Source organism: Capricornis sumatraensis, chromosome X (assembly GCF_032405125.1).
Source record: "Capricornis sumatraensis isolate serow.1 chromosome X, serow.2, whole genome shotgun sequence".
Classification (NCBI taxonomy): domain Eukaryota; kingdom Metazoa; phylum Chordata; class Mammalia; order Artiodactyla; family Bovidae; genus Capricornis; species Capricornis sumatraensis.
This window is the reverse complement of record NC_091092.1, coordinates 130,891,062-130,910,438: the sequence shown is the minus strand read 5'-3', so window position 1 is coordinate 130,910,438 and position 19,377 is coordinate 130,891,062. Positions and strand designations below refer to the sequence as shown.

The 19,377-nt window shown below is 40.4% G+C and overlaps 1 protein-coding gene across 1 annotated transcript in view; it reads right to left on the bottom strand.

Moving 5' to 3' along the window:
* Positions 1 to 19,377, bottom strand: part of CTPS2 (CTP synthase 2) — a 103,907-nt gene that overhangs the window by 9,779 nt on the left and 74,751 nt on the right. Inside the window, exons 14-16 of the mRNA XM_068962428.1 lie at positions 16,181 to 16,236; positions 14,118 to 14,214; positions 5,919 to 6,063 (exon numbers count right to left, since the gene is read on the bottom strand). Of these exons, the coding sequence (XP_068818529.1) occupies positions 5,919 to 6,063; positions 14,118 to 14,214; positions 16,181 to 16,236 (298 nt within the window). The remainder of the gene's footprint in view (positions 1 to 5,918; positions 6,064 to 14,117; positions 14,215 to 16,180; positions 16,237 to 19,377) is intronic.

Sequence of the window (19,377 nt, the reverse complement as noted above, 5' to 3'; positions counted from 1 at the left end):
AATGTGATTGTGGTGAACACTTGCTTTCCTCCTGGGAGCCTGCAATTTGGGTGGTTGCTAGGCAGAGAATGCCCATGCGACCAGCCTCCTATAGAAACTCTAAAGCCTGAGTGTCAAATGGGCTTCTCTGGGCGTAAACATCACACACTGCATTTGTACTGCTGGAGGGAGGGTGAGCTCTGTGTGACCTCTCACAGGAGGGAAAGAGCATAGGAAAGCTGCAGATAGATTTCTCCAGGCTCTACTTACACGTCTTTCCCTGCCTGAGCAAGCTGTGTATGCTTATTCTGTCACTGAAATGAATTTTAGCCATGAGTACAAATATATTCAGTTCAGTTCAGTTCAGTTGCTCAGTCGTGTCCGACTCTTTGTGACCCCATGAATCGCAGCACGCCAGGCCTCCCTGTCCATCACCAACTCCTAGAGTCCACCCAAGCTCATGTGCATCGAGTCAGTGATGCCATCCAGCCATCTCATCCTCTGTTGTCCCCTTCTCCTCCTGCCCCCAATCCCTCCCAGCATCAGGGTCTTTTCCAATGAGTCAACTCTTCGCATGAGGTGGCCAAAGTATTGGAGTTTCAGCCTCAGCATCAGTCCTTCCAATGAATACCCAGGACTGGTCTCCTTTAGGATAGACTGGTTGGATCTCCTTGCAGTCCAAGGGACTCCCAAGAGTCTTCTCCAGCACCACAGCTATATTCAGATTCCTCCTAATCAATTATTAAATGTGTGGGTGGTCTTAGAGAATCCTCCAAATAAGATTTAGTTTGATTTTGCAAGTACTTTTGAGTAGCTTATACAAACCTAAAAAAATAATATCCTAAAACCATTATGCCTCTTGAACAGACCCCCACAAGTCTAAAACCAGGTGGACCTGGTCTTCATAACTGCTACCATTCTAGAAGATGCCAGAGTAGCTAAGAGTTCAGCTTACCAGCTCGAGATCCCAAAGTAGTATTCTTATTGCAGTAAAATATAAACACAGTAAAACATAAAGGTTCTCCACATGGCAGAAAGCAAAAGTTAGAGCCCAGGTGTATTTTCTCAAAGCCAAGGATTTTTACATTGTGGGTTTTTCAAGACATGGGCGGCACATATGCCATACATTTAAATAATATCAGCCAATTTCTGGGAAAGGAAGCCATTATTCTAGTGTTCAAATTTCTTGTCACATTTGTTTAGGATTGATTACAGACAGTAATCTTGTTTGACAGAAATACAGTCCCAACTCTGCTCACATTAGAGCCTGGATACCAAAGCAGTTACTTGCTTTTCATTGCTCACGAACACCATGGATCTGGGCAGGGAGGAGCTGAAGTGCAAGGTTCCTCTGGAATCCTAGTGTCTGCCACTGGATTAAGTCATGGGCACCATTCTTAGTTGGAAAGCCCCCTGCAAGGTGTCAAGATTAGACAAAACTGTATCCTCCCGGGGTATATTTAGTATAGTAGGGGATATATCCTCCCCTACATTTAGTACTGTAATGGGTAGTAAACAACCACTGCATACTGGGGAGCCAGAGAGACGAAGATAAATAACATGCTGGCTTCTCTTAAGGAATGCACCAATTGGTGGCTGATACACAGGAATTCTCTGATCACCGTGGAAACCTGCTAGTCAGCTGTGATTCCAATCTCAGCATCAGAGTCTTGTTAAGAGACACAGTTTCTTGCTCAGGAGTTGCTAGCAAGCAGTCACTTTTCTTAGAAACTACCAGTGAACTTTACCCAGAGACTACCAGCCCCCAGGTGGGAATTGACGGGCCAGCCAGTACAGAGGTGGGCAAGCCACACAAAGCAGATGTCATTTACATATTAGTTGATACTTGCAAATAACCATATAGTTATATGTAAACAATTATGCACATGTTATTTCTCCTGGCCATCTAACTTGTTCTACTGTCATTCTCCTTTCACGTGTGAGCACCTGAAACAACGGAGAAATCAGAGTGGCAGGGACGGGTCAGAGCATATATGCAACAGGGACCACACTGGAATATCTGCTGTTTAATCTGTGCAGTATCACAGCACAAGAAACCCATCTTCATATACAATCTCATGCAGAACCAAGCCATGGGAGCTAGGACAAGTGGAGCTGAAGCTTCATTGAAGCAGGGAAGCACCTGGAACCACCCACCCCAGTCCACTCCTCAGAGCAGCCTGGATTCCAGCTCCACAGGGCACAGTGTGAAAATCACTGCACTGGTTCAAGAATGCAGGGAGTGATCATTAATTCATTAACAGGTCCAACATTCAAAATATGTAAAGCTGTTCCCATCTGAACACACAGTTAAAGGAAATTCTAGGGAACTGTGAGGCTCTCATAGCAGGTAATACTGCAAAGGAGCAGGCTCATGTAACAAAGTACACACAGACACACCATGCCACAATCCTTTGTTCAGTCACTAAGTTGTGTCCGATTCTTTGTGATCCCATGGACTGCAGCACACCAGGTGTCCCTATCCTTCACTATTTTCTGGAGTTTGCTCAAACTCATGTCCATTGAGTCGATGATACCATCCAACCATCTCATTCCTTGTCACCTCCTTCTCCTCCTGTCCTCAATCTTTCCCAGCATCTGGGTCTTTTCCAATGAATCAGCTCTTCACATCAGGTGGCCAAAGTATTGGAACTTCAGCTTCAGCATTAGTCCTTCCAATGAATATTCAGGATTCAGTTCCTTTAGGATTGACTGGCTGCATCTCCTTGCTGTCCAAGGAACTCTCAAGAGTCTTCTCTAGCACTACAATTCAAAAGCATCAATTCTTCAGCACTCAGCCTTCTTTATGATCCAACTCTCACATCCATACATGACTACTAGAAAAACCATAGCTTTAACGATACAGACCTTTGTTTGAAAAGTGAAGTCTCTGCTTTTTAATATGCTGTCTAGGTTTGTCATAGCTTTTCTTCCAAGGAGCAAGCATCTTTTAAGCCATGCATATGGCTTCAGTCACCATCCACAGTGATTTTGGAGCCCAAGAAAATAAAGTCTGTCACTGTTTCCATTTTTCCCCATCTATTTGCCATGAAGTGATGGGATTGAATGCCATGATCTTAGTTTTCTGCATGTTGAGTTTTAAGCCAGCTTTTTCACTCTTCTCTTTCACCTTCTTCAAAAGGCTCTTTAGTTCCTCTTAACTTTCTGCTGTAAGGGTGGTGTCATCTGCATATTGAAGTTATTGATATTTCTCCTGGCTTGGGATTCATCTAGCCCAGTATTTTGCATGATGTACTTCACATGTAAGTTAAATAAGCAGGTTGACAATGTAGAGCCCTGCCATACTCCTTTCCCAATTTTGAACCAGTCTGTTGTTCCATGTCCAGTTCTAACTGCTGCTTCTTGACCTGCATACAGATTCCTCAGGAGACAAGTAAGATGGTCTGGTATTCCCATCTCTTTAAGAATTTTCCACAGTCCTGGAAGTCTTCAAATGCAGTATCACAAGACTCATTTGCTACAATAAGGGTCCATAATGGTAATTTCTAAACAATATATATCTGGTTATTGTGGTAGTAACCCCTACCTAAGCACATGATTCTGGCCAGTTCCTTTCATATTTAAAGGTATTACATACAATATTCTTAGATGAGAAAAAGTAAAGATGTAAATTCTCACCAAACTAGTATTTAAACTGTAAAGAAATTTTAATGAAATTTAATGAAAATTAAATTTTAATGAATTTTAATGAAAATCCCTGAGGGAATTTTAAATTGAAATTAGACTTAAAAAATCATTGTACAGGTCCTCCAGAAGAAGAGGTAAACACATTTTTAAAAATATTAAATAATAATAAGAGTAGGGTAAATAAGGGCTCAATTTACAATAATGCTATCACAATGAAAAGGGTGGCAAGGATTCAGAAAAAAGAGATGAAATCACCAGTGGAACAAAACAGAAATCCATGAAACAAATCTAAATTACTTAATTGGTGAGGGTGGAGTGGTGTCAAGGGGACGGAGATCCCTACCTCATATACCACACCAAAAATAAAGTCCATATATATTATACATTGAAACTATAAAACTGAAACTGTAGCAGTCTCCCAAGGCAACAGAAATAAAAACAAAAATAAATAAATGGGACCTAATCAAACTTACAAGCTTTTGCACAGCAAAGGAAATTATTTTTTAAAAAAAGAAAGAAAAGACAAGCTACAGAATGGGAGAAAATATTTGCAAATGATGTGAAAGACAAGGGCTTACTCTCCAAAATATACAAACAGCTCATGCAACAACAAAAACCAACTGAAAAATGGGCAAAAGACCTTAATAGACATTTCTCCAAATAAGACCTACAGATGGTCAACAGGTACATGAAATGATGTTCAACATCACTGATTATTAGAGAAATGCAAGTCAAAACTACAATGAGTTATCGCCTCACACCAGTCAGAGTGGCCATCATTAAAAAGTCTACAAACAACAAATGCTAGAGAGGGTGTGGGGGAAAGGGAACCCTCCTACACTGTTGGCGGAAATGTAAATTGGTACAGTCACTATGGATAACAGTATGGAGGTTCCTTAGAAAACTAAGAATAGAACTTCCATATGATCCAGCAATCCCACTCCTGGGCATATATACCTGGGCAAAACTATAATTCAAAAAGATACCTGCACACCAATGTTCACAGCAGCATTGTTCCCAATAGCCAAGATATGGATACAACCTAAATGTCCATCAACAGATGAATGGATAAAGAAGATGTGGTACTTACATACAATGGAATACTACTCAGTCATAAAAAAGAATGAAATAATGCCATTTGCAGCAACATGGAGATTGCAGCAGACCTAGAGATTATCATACTAAGTGAAGTAAGTCAGAAAGAGAAGCACAAATACAATATGATATCACTTATACGTACAATCTAAAATATGCCACAAACGACCCTATCTCCAAAACAGAAACAGACTCATAGACACAGAGAATGGACTTATGGTTGCCAAGGGTGAGGAGGAAAGGGAGAGGGATAGACTGGGAGTTTGGGATTAGTAGACACAAACTATTACATTTAGAGTAGATAAACAACAAGGGCCTAATGTATAGCACAGGGAACTATATCCAATTTCCTGGGACAAGCCATAATGGAAAAGAATATTTTTAAAAGAATATATATATATATATATATATGTATAACTGAGTCACTTAGCTGTACAGCAGAAATCAGCACAACACTGTAAATCAACTAGACTTTAAAATTTTTTCCTCTGAAACTATAAAAGTGCTAGTGGAAAACAAATGGGTAATTATATAATAATCTTTTGACAGGGAAAGAGTTTAGGCATGATACTAAAGACATAATCCACCAAAGTAAAAGATCTGACCACGTTAAAAAAAAACAAAACATAAATAAGGACTACATAAAGTCTTTATTTAAAGTTCTTTAGTGAAAATAAAAACTAAGATAAACCTAACAAAAACTAATGAAAACAATTAACAACTTAAAAACAAAACCACTCTGAAAAAGTATGTGTAATTAAACAAAGGATTAATGTCCTTTATATATAAAGAGCTTACTAATCATCAAGAAAAAGGATAATAGCAAAAGGAAAATTAGGGCAAAGGATATGAACAGGGTATTAATAAAACAAAAAAGCCAATAAACATATAAAACATTCATGTACATGTATTACTCAGAAAGCCAACAAAAGAAAATCCCTTTTTTCACCTACCAAAATGACAAATATCTGTAAAATACTACTCAGCATCAGCATGATTTGGAAAACTGACATATTACTCTTGCAGATGTGATTAAATCACTTTCATTCAGAGAAAAATGTATGCTTATTAAGAGGGGAAAAAATGACTCTCCACTTTAAAAAATAAATCCTACAATGATATTAAATTTTATGAGATGCCTACAATGTTGATAATTGTATCTTGAGTCACTGCTAAGGACACAGTAAGCTGGTTACCTTGAAGACAGCTTGCATCCCTGTAGGAGGTAGGCATTCAGATTCCCAGTTGCCGCAAGTAACAGCCCCAGGTATGGAGGGGAAGGCTTCATTGGCCTAGAAGAAAACTCGGGATGGAACTGGACACCAACAAAATAGGGGTGATCTGAAATGAGAATAATTAGAATGCAACTGAAGCTGATAAATCTGAGAACAGCCTTAAAATCTTATCCTTAAATAAGAAAACTCATTAAATGATAAGATTTAACTTGTTACCTATATCATAGCCAGATATTTTCATGATCCAAGTTGGTAGTAGAATTTCAAATTGTAAAACACATCTCACTAACAAGAGGTTCAGCACTTTATTTGTGGAAGGTATTAGATTGAGCAAAGTTAAGCAAAAGTTTTTGAATGGGAAGATGATCTGCTATCTAGGCCCTTCCAAGACTTGCAATGGTTCTGTTTCCATGGGTGGAGTCCAGGGCAGGCTACCCCAAAGTATGTCTTAATGACTTACTGATTATTTTGAATTAAAATTACTTAAGATTGAGGGACACTTTGACACACACTCCACCCAGTCTCCCTGAAAGCAGGAAATAAACCTCTCACGTGAAAGGTATACTCTCAGCATATGGAGGTGCAAGGACATCCTTATCACTAGAGACACAGAATCTGGGCAGAGAAGCCTATATAAACACATTTTGTGACTTCTTTAACTTACTACCCAAGCTCAAATTTCATTTAGATTCTTCACTAATTAAGCACTCAAAGCCCAAGTTTCTTTGTCCTGTTAATTCCTCATATATTTATTGTTTCTGTGTCTAAAAAATACAAAACCTACCTACTTTCTCCACTTTTTAGGTTCCATTTCTAAGAGACCTCCATTTGTATATTTTTTTCTTTTTCTCCTGTTTATCTGTCTTGCATCAATTTTATTATTAGTCCAGTCACAAGAACTCAAGAGGGTAGAGGGGGAAAGGTCCCCTCTCTCAACAGCCTGATATCCTCATACGTCAGGCTAACTGTGTCACTTTCAGATGGCTTCAGGCCATTTCCTACAAGTTCTCCCTTCCCAAGGGATGGGTCCCCTGGGAAAGAAGCAGGTATAACTGCTTTTCTAGTCACAGCTCTGGGCTGGATATTAATCACAGACAGCACCATGAAGCTGATCAGGCACTCATATTTCAGCTATGTCAATTTATCTTCCCCTTCATGAATCACAGCCTTGTCGTGGCAAAGGAGCTTGCCTAACTCAATGAAGCTATGAGCCATGCCCTGTAGGGCCACCTAAGACAACAGGTCATAGTCAAGAGTTCTGACAAAATGTGGTCCACTAGAGAAGGAAATGGCAAACCACTCCAGTATTCTTGCCACAAGAAGCCCATGAATAGTATGAAAAAGTAAAAAGATATGACACCTCAAGATGGCACCCAGCCCAGGCCAGAAGATGTCCAGTATGCTACTGAGGAAGAGTGGAGGGCAATTACTAGTAGCTCCAGAAAGAATGAAGTGGTTGTGCCAAAGCAGAAACAGTCCTCAGTTGTGGATGTATCTGGTGGTGAAAGTAAACTATGATGCTGTAAAGAACAATATTACATAGGAACCTGGAATGTTAGGTCCACGAATCAAGGTAAATTGGACACGGTCAAGTAGGAGATGGCAAGAGTGAATATCGACATCTTAGGAATCCATGAACTAAAATGGATGGGAATAGGCAAATTTAATTCAGATGACATGCATGGATGTGAGAGTTAGACTATAAAGAAAGCTGAGCACCAAAGAATTGATGCTTTTGAACTGTGGTGTTGGAGAAGACTCTTGAGAGTCCCTTGGACTGCAAGGAGATCCAACCAGTCCATCCTAAAAGAAATCAGTCCTGAATATTCACTGGAAGGACTGATGTTGAAGCTGAAACTCCAATACTTTGGCCACCTGATGCGAAGAGCTGACTCATTTGAAAAGACCCTGATGCTGGAAAGATTGAGGGCAGGAGGAGAAGGGGACAACAGAGGATGAGATGGCTGGATGGCATCATTGACTCGATGGACATGGGTTTGGGTGGACTCCGGGAGTTGGTGATGGACAGGGAGGCCTGGCGTGCTGCAGTTCATGGGGTTGCAAAGAGTCAGACACGACTGAGTGACTGAACTGAACTGAATGGAGAGACAGACATAGAGAACAGACTTATGGACACAGGGAGAGGGGAGGAGAGGGTGAAATGTATGGAAAGAGTAACATGGAAACTTACATTACCATATGTAAAATAGATAGCCAATGGGAATTTACTGCATGTCTCAGGGAACTCAAACAGGGGTTCTGTATCAACCTAGAGGGATGGGATGGGGAGAGAGAAGGGAGGGAGGTTCAGGAGGGAAGGGACATCTATGGCTGATTCATGTTGATGTTTGACAGAAAACAACAAAATTCTGTAAAGCATTTAACCTTCAATTAAAAAATAAATAAATTTATAAAAAAGAAGTGGCAAGAATACACAGAATAACTGTACAAAAAAGATGTTAATGACTCAGATAACCACGATGGTGTGATCATTCACCTAGAGCCAGACACCCTAGAGTCCGAAGTCAAGTGGGCCTTAGGAAGCATCACTATGAACAAAGCTAGTGGAGATGATGGAATTCCAGCTGAGCTATTTCAAATTCTAAAAGATGATGCTTTTTAAGTGCTGCACTCAATATGCCAGCAAATTTGGAAAACTCAGCAGTGGCCACCAGACTGGAAACGGTCAGTTTCCTTTCCAATTCCAAAGAAAGGTAAAGCCAAAGAATGTTTAAACTACAGTACAATTGTGCTCATTTCACATGCTAGTAAAGTTATGCTCAAAATCTTTCAAGTTAGGCTTCAGCAGTACATGAACTGAGAACTTCCAGATGTACAAGCTGGGTTTAGAAAAGGCAGAGGAATCAGAGATCAAATTGTCAACATTCATCAGATCATAGAAAAAGCAAGAGAATTCCAGAAAAACATCTACTTCTGCTTCATTGACTACACTAAAGTCTTTGACTGTGTGGATCACAACAAACTGTGGAAAATTCTTAAAGAGATGGGAATACCAGACCACCTGACCTGCCTCCTGAGAAACCTATACACAGGTCAAGAAGCAACAGTTAGAACTGGACATAGAACAATGGACTGGTTCAAAATTGGGAAAGGAGCATGTCAAAGCTGTTAATTGTCACCCTGCTTATTTAACTTACATGCAGAGTACATCATGCGAAATGCCAGGCTGGACGAAGCACAAGCTGGAATCAAGATTGCCAGGAGAGAAATATCAATAACCTCAAATATGCAGATGATACCACCCTTATGGCAGAAAGCAAAGAGGAACTAACGAGCCTCTTGATGAAGGTCAAAGAAGAGAGTGAAAAGCTGGCTTGAAATTCAACATTCAAAAAAATATGATCATGGCATTCGATCCTATCACTTCATGGCAAATGGAAGGGAGAAAAGTAGAAGCAGTGACAGATTGTATTTTCTTGGGTTCTAAAATCACTATGGACAGTGACTGCAGCCATGAAATTAAAAGATGCTTGCTCTTTGGAAGGAAAGCTATAACAAACCTAGACAGCGCATTAAAAAGCAGAGATATCACTTTGCTGACAAAGGTCTGTATAGTCAAAGCTATGGTTTTTCCAGTGGTCATGTACAGATGTGAGAGATGGACCATAAAGAAGGCTGAGCACCGAAGAATTGATGCTTTCGAATTGTGGTGCTGGAGAAGATTCTTCAGAATCTCTTGCACTGCAAGATCAAACCAGTTAATCTTAAAGGAACTCAACCTTGAATATTCATTGGAAGAAGTGATGCTGAAGCTGAAGCTTCAATACTTTGGCCACCTGATGCGAAGAGCTGACTCACTGGAAAAGACCTTGATGCTGGGAAAGACTGAAGGCAAAAGTAGAAGACAGAGGCAGAGGATGAGATGGTTAGATAGCATCATTGATTCAATGGACATGAATTTGAGCAAACTCCAGGAGATAGTGGAGGACAGAGGAGTCTGGCATGCTGCAGTCCATGGGGTCACAAAGAGTCGGACATGACTTAGCGACTGAACAACAACAACTTATCTCCTGTGATGAAGAGTCTCCAAGTGAAAAAAAGGATGGCTTTTCAATATGTTAATAGTGGTTATGGCTCAAGGTGGCAAAAGTTCAATATATTTTTATTTTCTTCATTATAATTCTTTGTATCATGTGAACCTTTACAGTGAATCTCTTACATTGTGCTTCCCTGATAGCTCAGTTGGTAAAGAATCACCTTCAATGAAGGAGACCCAGGTTTGATTCCTGGGTCGGGAAGATTGGCTGGAGAAGGGATACGCTACCCACTCCAGTTTTCTTGGGCTTCCCTTGTGGCTCAGCTGATAAAGAATCCGCCTGAAATTCAGGAGACCTGGGTTGAATCCCTGGGTTGGGAAGATCCCCTGGAGAAGGGAAAGCTACCCACTTCAGTATTCTGGCCTGGAGAATTCCACGGACTGTATAGTTCATGGGGTCACAAAGAGTTGGTCACGACTGAGGGCAAATAAAGCTGAGAGTTGTAAGAAACCCCTATATAAGCAACTTAAGTTCTCCTAGATGTAATAGGAACAGAAAAATAGTTTTTCTCAGGTATCTGGAATCCCCTGTTTGTGAATGGTAAAAATTAATGGGCAACATTTTCAAATCTGGGTAAAAATTTTCTAGGATTACAAATTCCTCTCCCCACTCAAAATTCTCAAAAACTATGTTTATTCCCAGATTAGGAAGCAACTCCTAATTAGAGATTGGGCAACTCTCTATTCCCATAATTCCCATAGTAAAAGCATGGTTGATATGTAGTCCTTACTTGAAAAATCATTTTAATGGCCATATATATATATATATATATATATATATATATATATATAATGAAGATGATAAAATATAACTCTTATAAGAAGAAATAAATATAATTTTAAGTCTTTCAATGGGATGCTCTATCAAATGATCTGAAAGTCTAGTGTGGAATTCAAAATCACAAATCCCCATCACTTACCAGTGAAGACCCCAAACTACTGCTCAGTAGTGAGGAAATCCTGGTTGAATGGCAATATCCACTCTCCTAAGGTTATCATTTAAAGCTTAGTCCTTATTGTAATGAAATAGATAATAGTCTAGCAGACTGTTCTCATCTAATGGTTATAAAGCTTTAGAATAGGAAAGGCCTTCAGAAGTAGGGTAAATGTCCAGGTATAGATGCAAAAGCCTGGAGATGCTTTGTTCTGGTCAGCTAGCTGAGGTTTTAGCTTTCATCATCTGACTATTAGCTGATGCTTCCCTTTGCACCTGTGGGCCAGGTGTGTCCTGGGGCACTCACTACTCGCTTCAAAAGCCTTGATGCAAGGTCACCATTTGTTCTCTTCTGCAAGGATTGATCTTTCAGTTTTCAGATGATGATCCTTCTCTTATTTTGAGTCTTCTTTATAACATAGTGGCAGAATCAGATAGTAGTTTTTGTGTTTGTTTTCATTTTTGCTGTGCTCTGCTCAGTCGCTAAGTTGCGTCCAACTCTGTGACCCCGTGGATTGTAGCCTGCCAGGATCCTCTGTCCATGAAATTTTCCAAGCAAGAATACTGGAGCAGGTTACCATTTCCTTCTCCAGGAGATCTTCCTGACCCAGGAATCGAAACTGCATCTCCTGTTTCTCCTGCATTGGCAGGGGGATTCCTCACTCACTGAGACACACCCAGGAAGCCCGTTTTCATTTTTATTTCTTATTAACTAAACAAAAGTTGGAAATCCACCCCCCCAAAAAAAAATTAAGCTTTGCTATACAAAATGGTAGCCATTGGCCACAGGTGACCATTTAAATTCATTCAAATTAACTGAGCACATTTTAAGAGCTAAATAGCCCCAAACAGCTAGTGGCTACCATACTGAACAAGGCAGAATACTCCATCATTGCAGCAGGTTCTACTGAACAGCTCTGAATTCAGAAAATTCCAGTGTAGAAACCCACTATAGCATATCTAGGAAGAAGCCTCCTTGAATTAGAGGGACACTCTTGCCTGGAAAATCCTATAGATGGAGGAGCCTGGTGGACTGCAGTCCATGGGGTGCTAAGGGTCAGACATGACTGAGCGACTTCACTTTCACTTTTCACTTTCATAGTTGGAGAAGGAAATGGCAACCCACTCCAGTGTTCTTGCCTGGAGAATCCCAGGGACAGGGGAGCCTGGTGGGCTACCTTCTATGGGGTCCGCACACGACTGAAGTGACTTAGCAGCAGCAGCAGCAGCAAGTGTGAAAGCTTGGTGAGAGGAACGCCATCTCCTCTCAGGAAAGTGTCCCCTCAAGAAAAGAAGAGAAACCATCTGTCCTTAGAAAAGAAACCAATGCAGCTTTTAAATTAAAGATGTGATGAATCCTGCAGCACAGCATCTAGGGATGTCTCTGAAAGAAGCTGACAATAATTGTGTTTTTGTACCACTACAGACAGAAGCTGAGCAATGGATCATGTCATAGCCAGGGAAAGAATATTTGAATGAATGGACCATCACTCTGAATCACTTTATTCAAAAAATCCCCTATACCAAAATGAGGAAAGAGACCGAAAAGTTTTTATTTTAATAACATTCTACCAGTCAAACTGTCTTTTAAATAATACTCTTAATTGCTTTGAAACATATTCTGACATTATACTAATCACAAGCTTTGTTGTTCCTTTTAGAACTCCTTCAGGAATATAGAGATTCAGGGATATGGTAAGAGTAGCTAAGATCAAAGTCTTCTGGGAAGTTTTCCTTAATAAAATGAACTCCCTTGCAGTCAGCTTTTTTAAAATTTCAAGGTTTTGTAGCGGGTCTCATTCCCTTTCCAACCCACATGAAATTTGAAAGTGTCAATAGGAAATGAAATCCTTACAATGAAAGAAGCTTCTAAGTGTTTGCTGATAATAATGAGAGCCAGGAGAATTAAAGAGAATAATGTACTTGAACAAAGTAAATAAACAACAATTTGCTTAAGAAACTTCTTTGCCCTCTCACATACCAGACTTAAGAGACTTCAACACCAAACAGTGATCCATACTATAAAAATTGTAAATGATGGACATTTCTATCAAAAGGACTACAGAAAATATATCCTCATATTCTAATTTAAAACTTCAGGCATGGATCGATAATCTTAGGTGTAATGTTCACTGAAAACAAGAAGAACAATAGAGTCCCACAAAAGTGGGGGCAGAAGGCGGCTATGGCCTGCTTTAGATCCAGCCCCTCCAGTGACTAGCTGGATGGCCCTGGCAGGTTTCTTAACCTCTGAACTCCAGTCTCCTCTCTAAAGTAGGAATAACATCACCTGCCTTGTAAGTTACATAGGCACACGGAGTCCCTAGCAAGGGGTCTGGTGAGAAGCATCCAGTGAGTGCATGCTCAATGTCCACTGCTTGCCTTCTTTCTGGGTCCAGGTAACATGCCACTGTGGTCAAAGAAGCCTTTCCCAACTTCAAGTGTCCTCCCTGCTTGGAACTCTGAAGTACCTGAACAGTTTAGAGACAGAAAACGAAAGGGACAGAGAAAAGGAATCTGAAGTCGAAGAACAGTGACAAGGGTTAAGATGGAAAAAGAAGTAGAAAAGTTAGAAGAGTAAGCAGTCCAGGTTATCTGGAGCCCAAGTATACAGATTGGAAAGGTAGGCTCTAGAAAATGATGCTACCATTTTTAGAGCATCCTGTACACAGTAAGCATTCGATAAATGAGGGCAGTTTATCCAACAGATTATTGTCACATGTACTGCACAGTCAGTTACCAGTAGTGAGGAGAACATCAGGCCATTCTTCCTCAGAGGTGGGAGAGAGCAGAGTGCTCCTCAACAGTGGGCTGCCTGCCTTTTCCAGACCGTTGAACCCAGAGGCTAGGAACAAGAGACACCCCAGGAAGGCGGCAAGGATGCTAAGGAAGCACACTACTGAAAGGACTGGTAGGCTCTGAACACTACATCATTTTATGGCAGTTCACATAAACAGAGCCCAAAATAATTAGTATTATAAGCGATCTGTTTTTTCATACACTTTATATTTAGTGTATATTATTTCTATTTAATCGCATATTTATTTCAAAAGAGAGAGGAGAAAAGAACAAACATAACGGGTCTCAAGTTATATCTTTGTATGCTTACAGTTGACAAACAGACATTAGCTCACAACAAAAATTTTCAAAAATGAAGAACACCACTTACTTGCCAGTTCAATGATTTCCATCCTCTCTCCATCAACATCCTGACCTACAAAACTTAAGTCTTTCTGCTCAAGTTGGCTGATCAGGCTAGGATTCACCTGGAAAAACAAGAAATTAACTGTCTTTGGACAGCAGAGCAATGCAGACATATCAGCTTATGAAAATGATTTTCCATTTTGGTGATGCTCTAACTAGTAGTTAATTTCTATTTATAGTCAAACCTCAAAGCCTATTTTTAAACTCATAATGAACCTGAGAAGTAGTTTAATCACAGCCCTTAAATCTGGGAGGCCCATCTTCTGTTGCCCAAAGATAAGTTTCAAAAAGTAGGACTCTAAGATTACATCAAACTAGAAAGTTTCTACATGTGAAGAAAACCATCATCAAAACAAGGAGGCAGGGAATTTCCTGGCAGTTCAGTGGTTACAACTACGAACTTCTACTGCAGGGTGCCTGGGTTCAGTTCGTGGTTAGGGAACTAAGATCCCTCAAGCCCATGGCGAGGCCAAAAGACAAACTAACAAACAAAACAAAACAGGCAACCTACTAAATGGAAGAAGGTATTTGCAAATTACACCTCTGATAAAGGGTTAATATTCAAAATATATAAAGAACTCATACCCTTCAACACGAAAAAAGAAAAATTTTTAAATGGGCAGAGGATCTGAATAGACATTTTTCCAAAGAAGACATACTGGTGGCCAAAAAGTACATGAAAAGATGTTTAACATCACTAATTATCAGGTAAATGCAAATCAGAACCACAATGAGTTATCACCTCACACCTGCTAGAAAGGTTATCATCAAAAAGGGAATAACAAATGTAAGAAAGGATGTAAAGAAAAGTCCCACAATGGCGGTGGGACTGTAAATTGGTCCAGTCACTATGGAAAACAGGATGGACACGTTTCAAAAAACTAAGACTAAAACTACCATATGACTTAGCTATTCCACTTCTGGGTACTTATTCAAAGAACATGAAAACACAAATTCAAAAAGATATATGCACACTATGTTCACTGGAGTATTATTTACAATAGCCAAGACATGGAGACAACATAAGTGTCCACTGAAGGATAAAGAAGATGTGAGAATGAATATATATATATATATATATATATATATATATATATATATATATATATATATATATATATATATATATATATAAAATAGAATACTGCCCAGCCACAAAAGAGAATAAAAACATGCTTTTTGCAAAACAATATGGATGGACCTTGAGGCTATTATGCTAAGTGAAATAAATCAAAGAAAGACAAATATGATTTCATTCGCATGTTGGATCTAAAAGAAAACAAAAGCAACGAACAAACAAAATAAAACAAAAACAACTCACAGAGAACAGATTAGTGGTGGCCAGCTGGGAAGAGGCTTGGAGGGTAGGCAAAATGGGTGAAGGGGATCATGATGATGGATGGTAACTAGACTTTCTTGAAACCTTGAGACTAGCTTTTTATAAACATCCCCCTACTTGCTTCTTCCCTTGAATGACGTGTAATAAACTATCTCTCTCCAAATGACAAATCTACTTGAGGATTGAAACTATCTTATTTCTCATGTGACTAAACCAAAATCTTTTTTTATATATAGTTACATAAGCACTCTAAAGAGAAGCTTGGAACAAGTTTTCTACCAAAACACTGGTTATAGATGACAACTTGATGACCTGGTTCACAGCTCCTTCCCTCATTCATGTCATCAGTGGCCCTTTCCCAAACTTTTCAGCCTCTCCTTCACAGAAAGTGTTTCCTCATCTAAAATCAAAGTAGGGTCCCACCTGTTCTTCTCAGTCTTAACCCCATATGCATACATGTGTGCAAGCTCAGTCACTTCAGTCATGTTTGACTCTCTGTGACCTGCCAGACTCCTCTGTCATGGGATTCTCCAGGCAAGAATACTGGAGTGAGTTGTCATTCCCTTCTCCATGGGATCTTCCTGACCCAGGGACTGAACCCACGTCTCCTGCATTGCAGGTGGATTCTTTACCACTGAGCAACCAGGGACGACCCCTTACTCCACAGTGATTTAGTGTGAAAGATGTACCTCATACCGATGTCTGTGTCTTTCTTCTATGAAAGGTACATCACCATAAAGTTTCCCTGTAAAGATATGAAAGTGAAATTAATACTGGGGTAATCACTTTTGGAACCGCATCCATGGCATCTGTGTGGGAGAAATCTCTTTGATCTCTGTCTGTCTATCAAAGGCCTAAAAATGAACTAGACTTTAGATAGTAATCTCGATTTTCTTTTCTTATAGGACAGTGATAGCTTCTTTGAAACTCTGAAGCAATTCTCAAGCATTACCAGTGTGCAAAGGGAAGCCTGCTATGGACTGCAGCAAAGACTCTCCTTTCACACGCCTGCCTGCAGGGCTGAAAGCCCCAGTAACATCTGCACCATAGTGTCTGAGCAGATTCCTAACAGGGCTCCTTTTATAAAAGAAGAAAATGAAACCAAGGGAAGGGAAAAGAAACCAAAGGACTTGTGCAAAGCCCAGGCTCGCTGGCTACACAGTCCTGTCCGGAGCCCAGACCTCCTTACTCCCGGCCCAACGCTTTCTCCACTATGCCAGCCACCTCTGCTTTCACATGGTGCTGGCCACACTGGCTTATATCCCACTTTAAAAATATGCCTACTCTTTGACTAAAATTTGATCTCTACGAATCTACCCCAGAAAACGGAAATGAGGACACAGAGGTAACCACGAAGATGTGACCTACTGTGTTCCTAGCAGGGGATAATCGGGAAGCAGTGCCACCTCAGGGCCAGAGGGCTGCCGGCACGGATGAGGGCATAGGGCCACGCACAGTTCTCACCCAGGGCTGTGTAGTGGAGAATCACACAAGGGGCTGCCTAGACAGGCCTATGTTGCAGTGGCAGCCACAGCCCAAGGCAGCAACCCGCGAATACCTGTCTGGGATGGACACAGGGGTCAATGGGATGCCCAGTGACCCAGTGTAAAGTAGCCAGGAGCAGGGTCTGTCACCAGACATCTCTCTCTCAAGAACAGGCCCCAGTGGGCACATGGAGAAGCAGGATGGCCAAGGGGGTCACAGCACCGGAGCCACTGTAGCAGCACTAGCCCTCAGCATGCAGAACCCAGGCTCACAGCCAGGGAACAGGAAGACCCCATGACGGTGCTGAAACGCATGGCCTAACCCCAGCAGAATCAGGAGCAGGTCTCCACTCCACAGGCAGGCGATTACCAGACTCTCCAAGATGTCATCAGGCCACGGAACAGGATGTTTCAACCAAGAAAGACCCAATGCCTCACATCCCATTTGAGCTTTTGACCTGGTTAAAGAAAACGCAAACTGGCTGTATTCTCTATGACTTGGTATGATCAATTATCATTCCTGAACTTCCACTTGCAATTCTGTGCATATAGACTGAGCTCCCTGGTGATGATTTAATGACAGTGAGTACTGAAGGTATGTGCTTTAGAAGAAAAATGGGCAACAGTAGGAGGAAAGAACTCCTTTGGGAAAACTCCAACATGCCTTTGCCAAGGGGTCATTTGAGACAGAGCCTTTGTACTCAAACTATTGGTTCATAAAAATGAAAGAAAAATTGGAAGACAGTAGCACCATAATGCCCAGTTGGAAAAAATGGAGACATATATCATGAAGTTACAAGAAAAAGCAGCTGAAAGATCTGAACCTAACTTTGGGAGGATTCTGATTCTCCTCTGACCTCTGATTTTGTCTTTGATCTTCTCCTTCTAGTTCAAAATGTCTTCTCTGCTTCCTTCATTAGAACAGATGACTAAGCAAATCCAGAAACAGAGTTAGCCAATACTAACAGGTGGTGAAGAAAATGGAAAACCCTCCAAAGATAAGGAATTACACTGAGTTATCCTTGAGTCACTGCGACTAGCGGGATATGGTGCAAACTTTTGAACCTGTGTGGCTTGAGCCTGCTGCCTGGCTTAAGGCAAACTTTTGTTTGCTATGAAATCACAGAGGTGATAGGAAGAGGGGAGGTACAGTGACTCTGGAGCCAGACTGCCTGGCTTTAAAGTCCATGATACCATGTAATGGAAGTATGCCTTGGGCAAATTACTTCACCTCTCTGCCTCAGCTTCCTCATCTATAAAATAGGGGTAATGATAATCTTTACTTCATGGCGTTGTTGTGAGGAATGAATAAATCGAAACATGTGATGCACCTAAAACAGTAAGTAAACCATGTGATTGCTATCGTTATCTCTAGACTATGAAATCTAAACAGAAAGAATAGAAGCCAGAACCTAAGTTCTACAAGATAACAGACGATATAGGGACCCATCCCCTCAATTCTTGAGACTAGTGTCTAGCACATAGGCAGGCACTCGATACATATTTGTTTAATGAATGAAACATATATATGGGAGGGTGTATATGGTACCTGATAGAATGTTTTCAGAACTTTGGAAATGTTGTTTTGTGCACTCGAAATCTTAATCACTGACAAATCTATTAAGAATGAATTGATGAAATTAATCCATTGTCATATCTATAAAAAAAGAAACAGTGTGTTGAAAATCAGCTCAGAATGTTACCAGGTGAAAACACCTTAAAATCAAAAACTAAGATTCCGATTTGGTGGCTCTCAGGAATCTAGAAAAATGGTATAGATTAATTTATTTGCAAAGCAGAAATAGAGACACAGATGTAGAGAACAAACATATGGATACCAAGGGGGGAAGGGAAGGTGGGATGAATTGGGAGATTGGGATTAACATATATTCACTACTGTGTATAAAATAACTAATGAGAACCTACTGTATAGCACAGGGAACTCTACTCAGTGTTCTGTGGTGACCTAAAAGGGGAAGGAAATCCAAATAAGAGGGGATATATGTATACATATAGCTGATTCACTTTGCTGTACAGCAGAAACTAATATAACATTGTAAAGCAACTATACTCCAATAAAAAAAAAAAAGAAGAAGCAAGTAGCAGCAAAATTTTAGAGAAAGAAACCTGATAAAGTCTTAGGACCTACAAAATACTCTCAATGTAGGCAGCAAGACCCCCAACAATGCATATAACAGCATCATCAGAAACAAAAACTGCCAAATGACATCATCTCCTTCTCTAATTCACTACTGCGTAGATTCTGGCTTGTATATAAAATATATTTAACCACTAACAGTCCTGCCAATCCCCACCCTCCTGTTAGTAATCCTAGCATCTGAACCTGAACCTTTCTCTTTCCTTTTCAGAGCAAAAACTTCCCCCTCCCAAAAGCTATACAA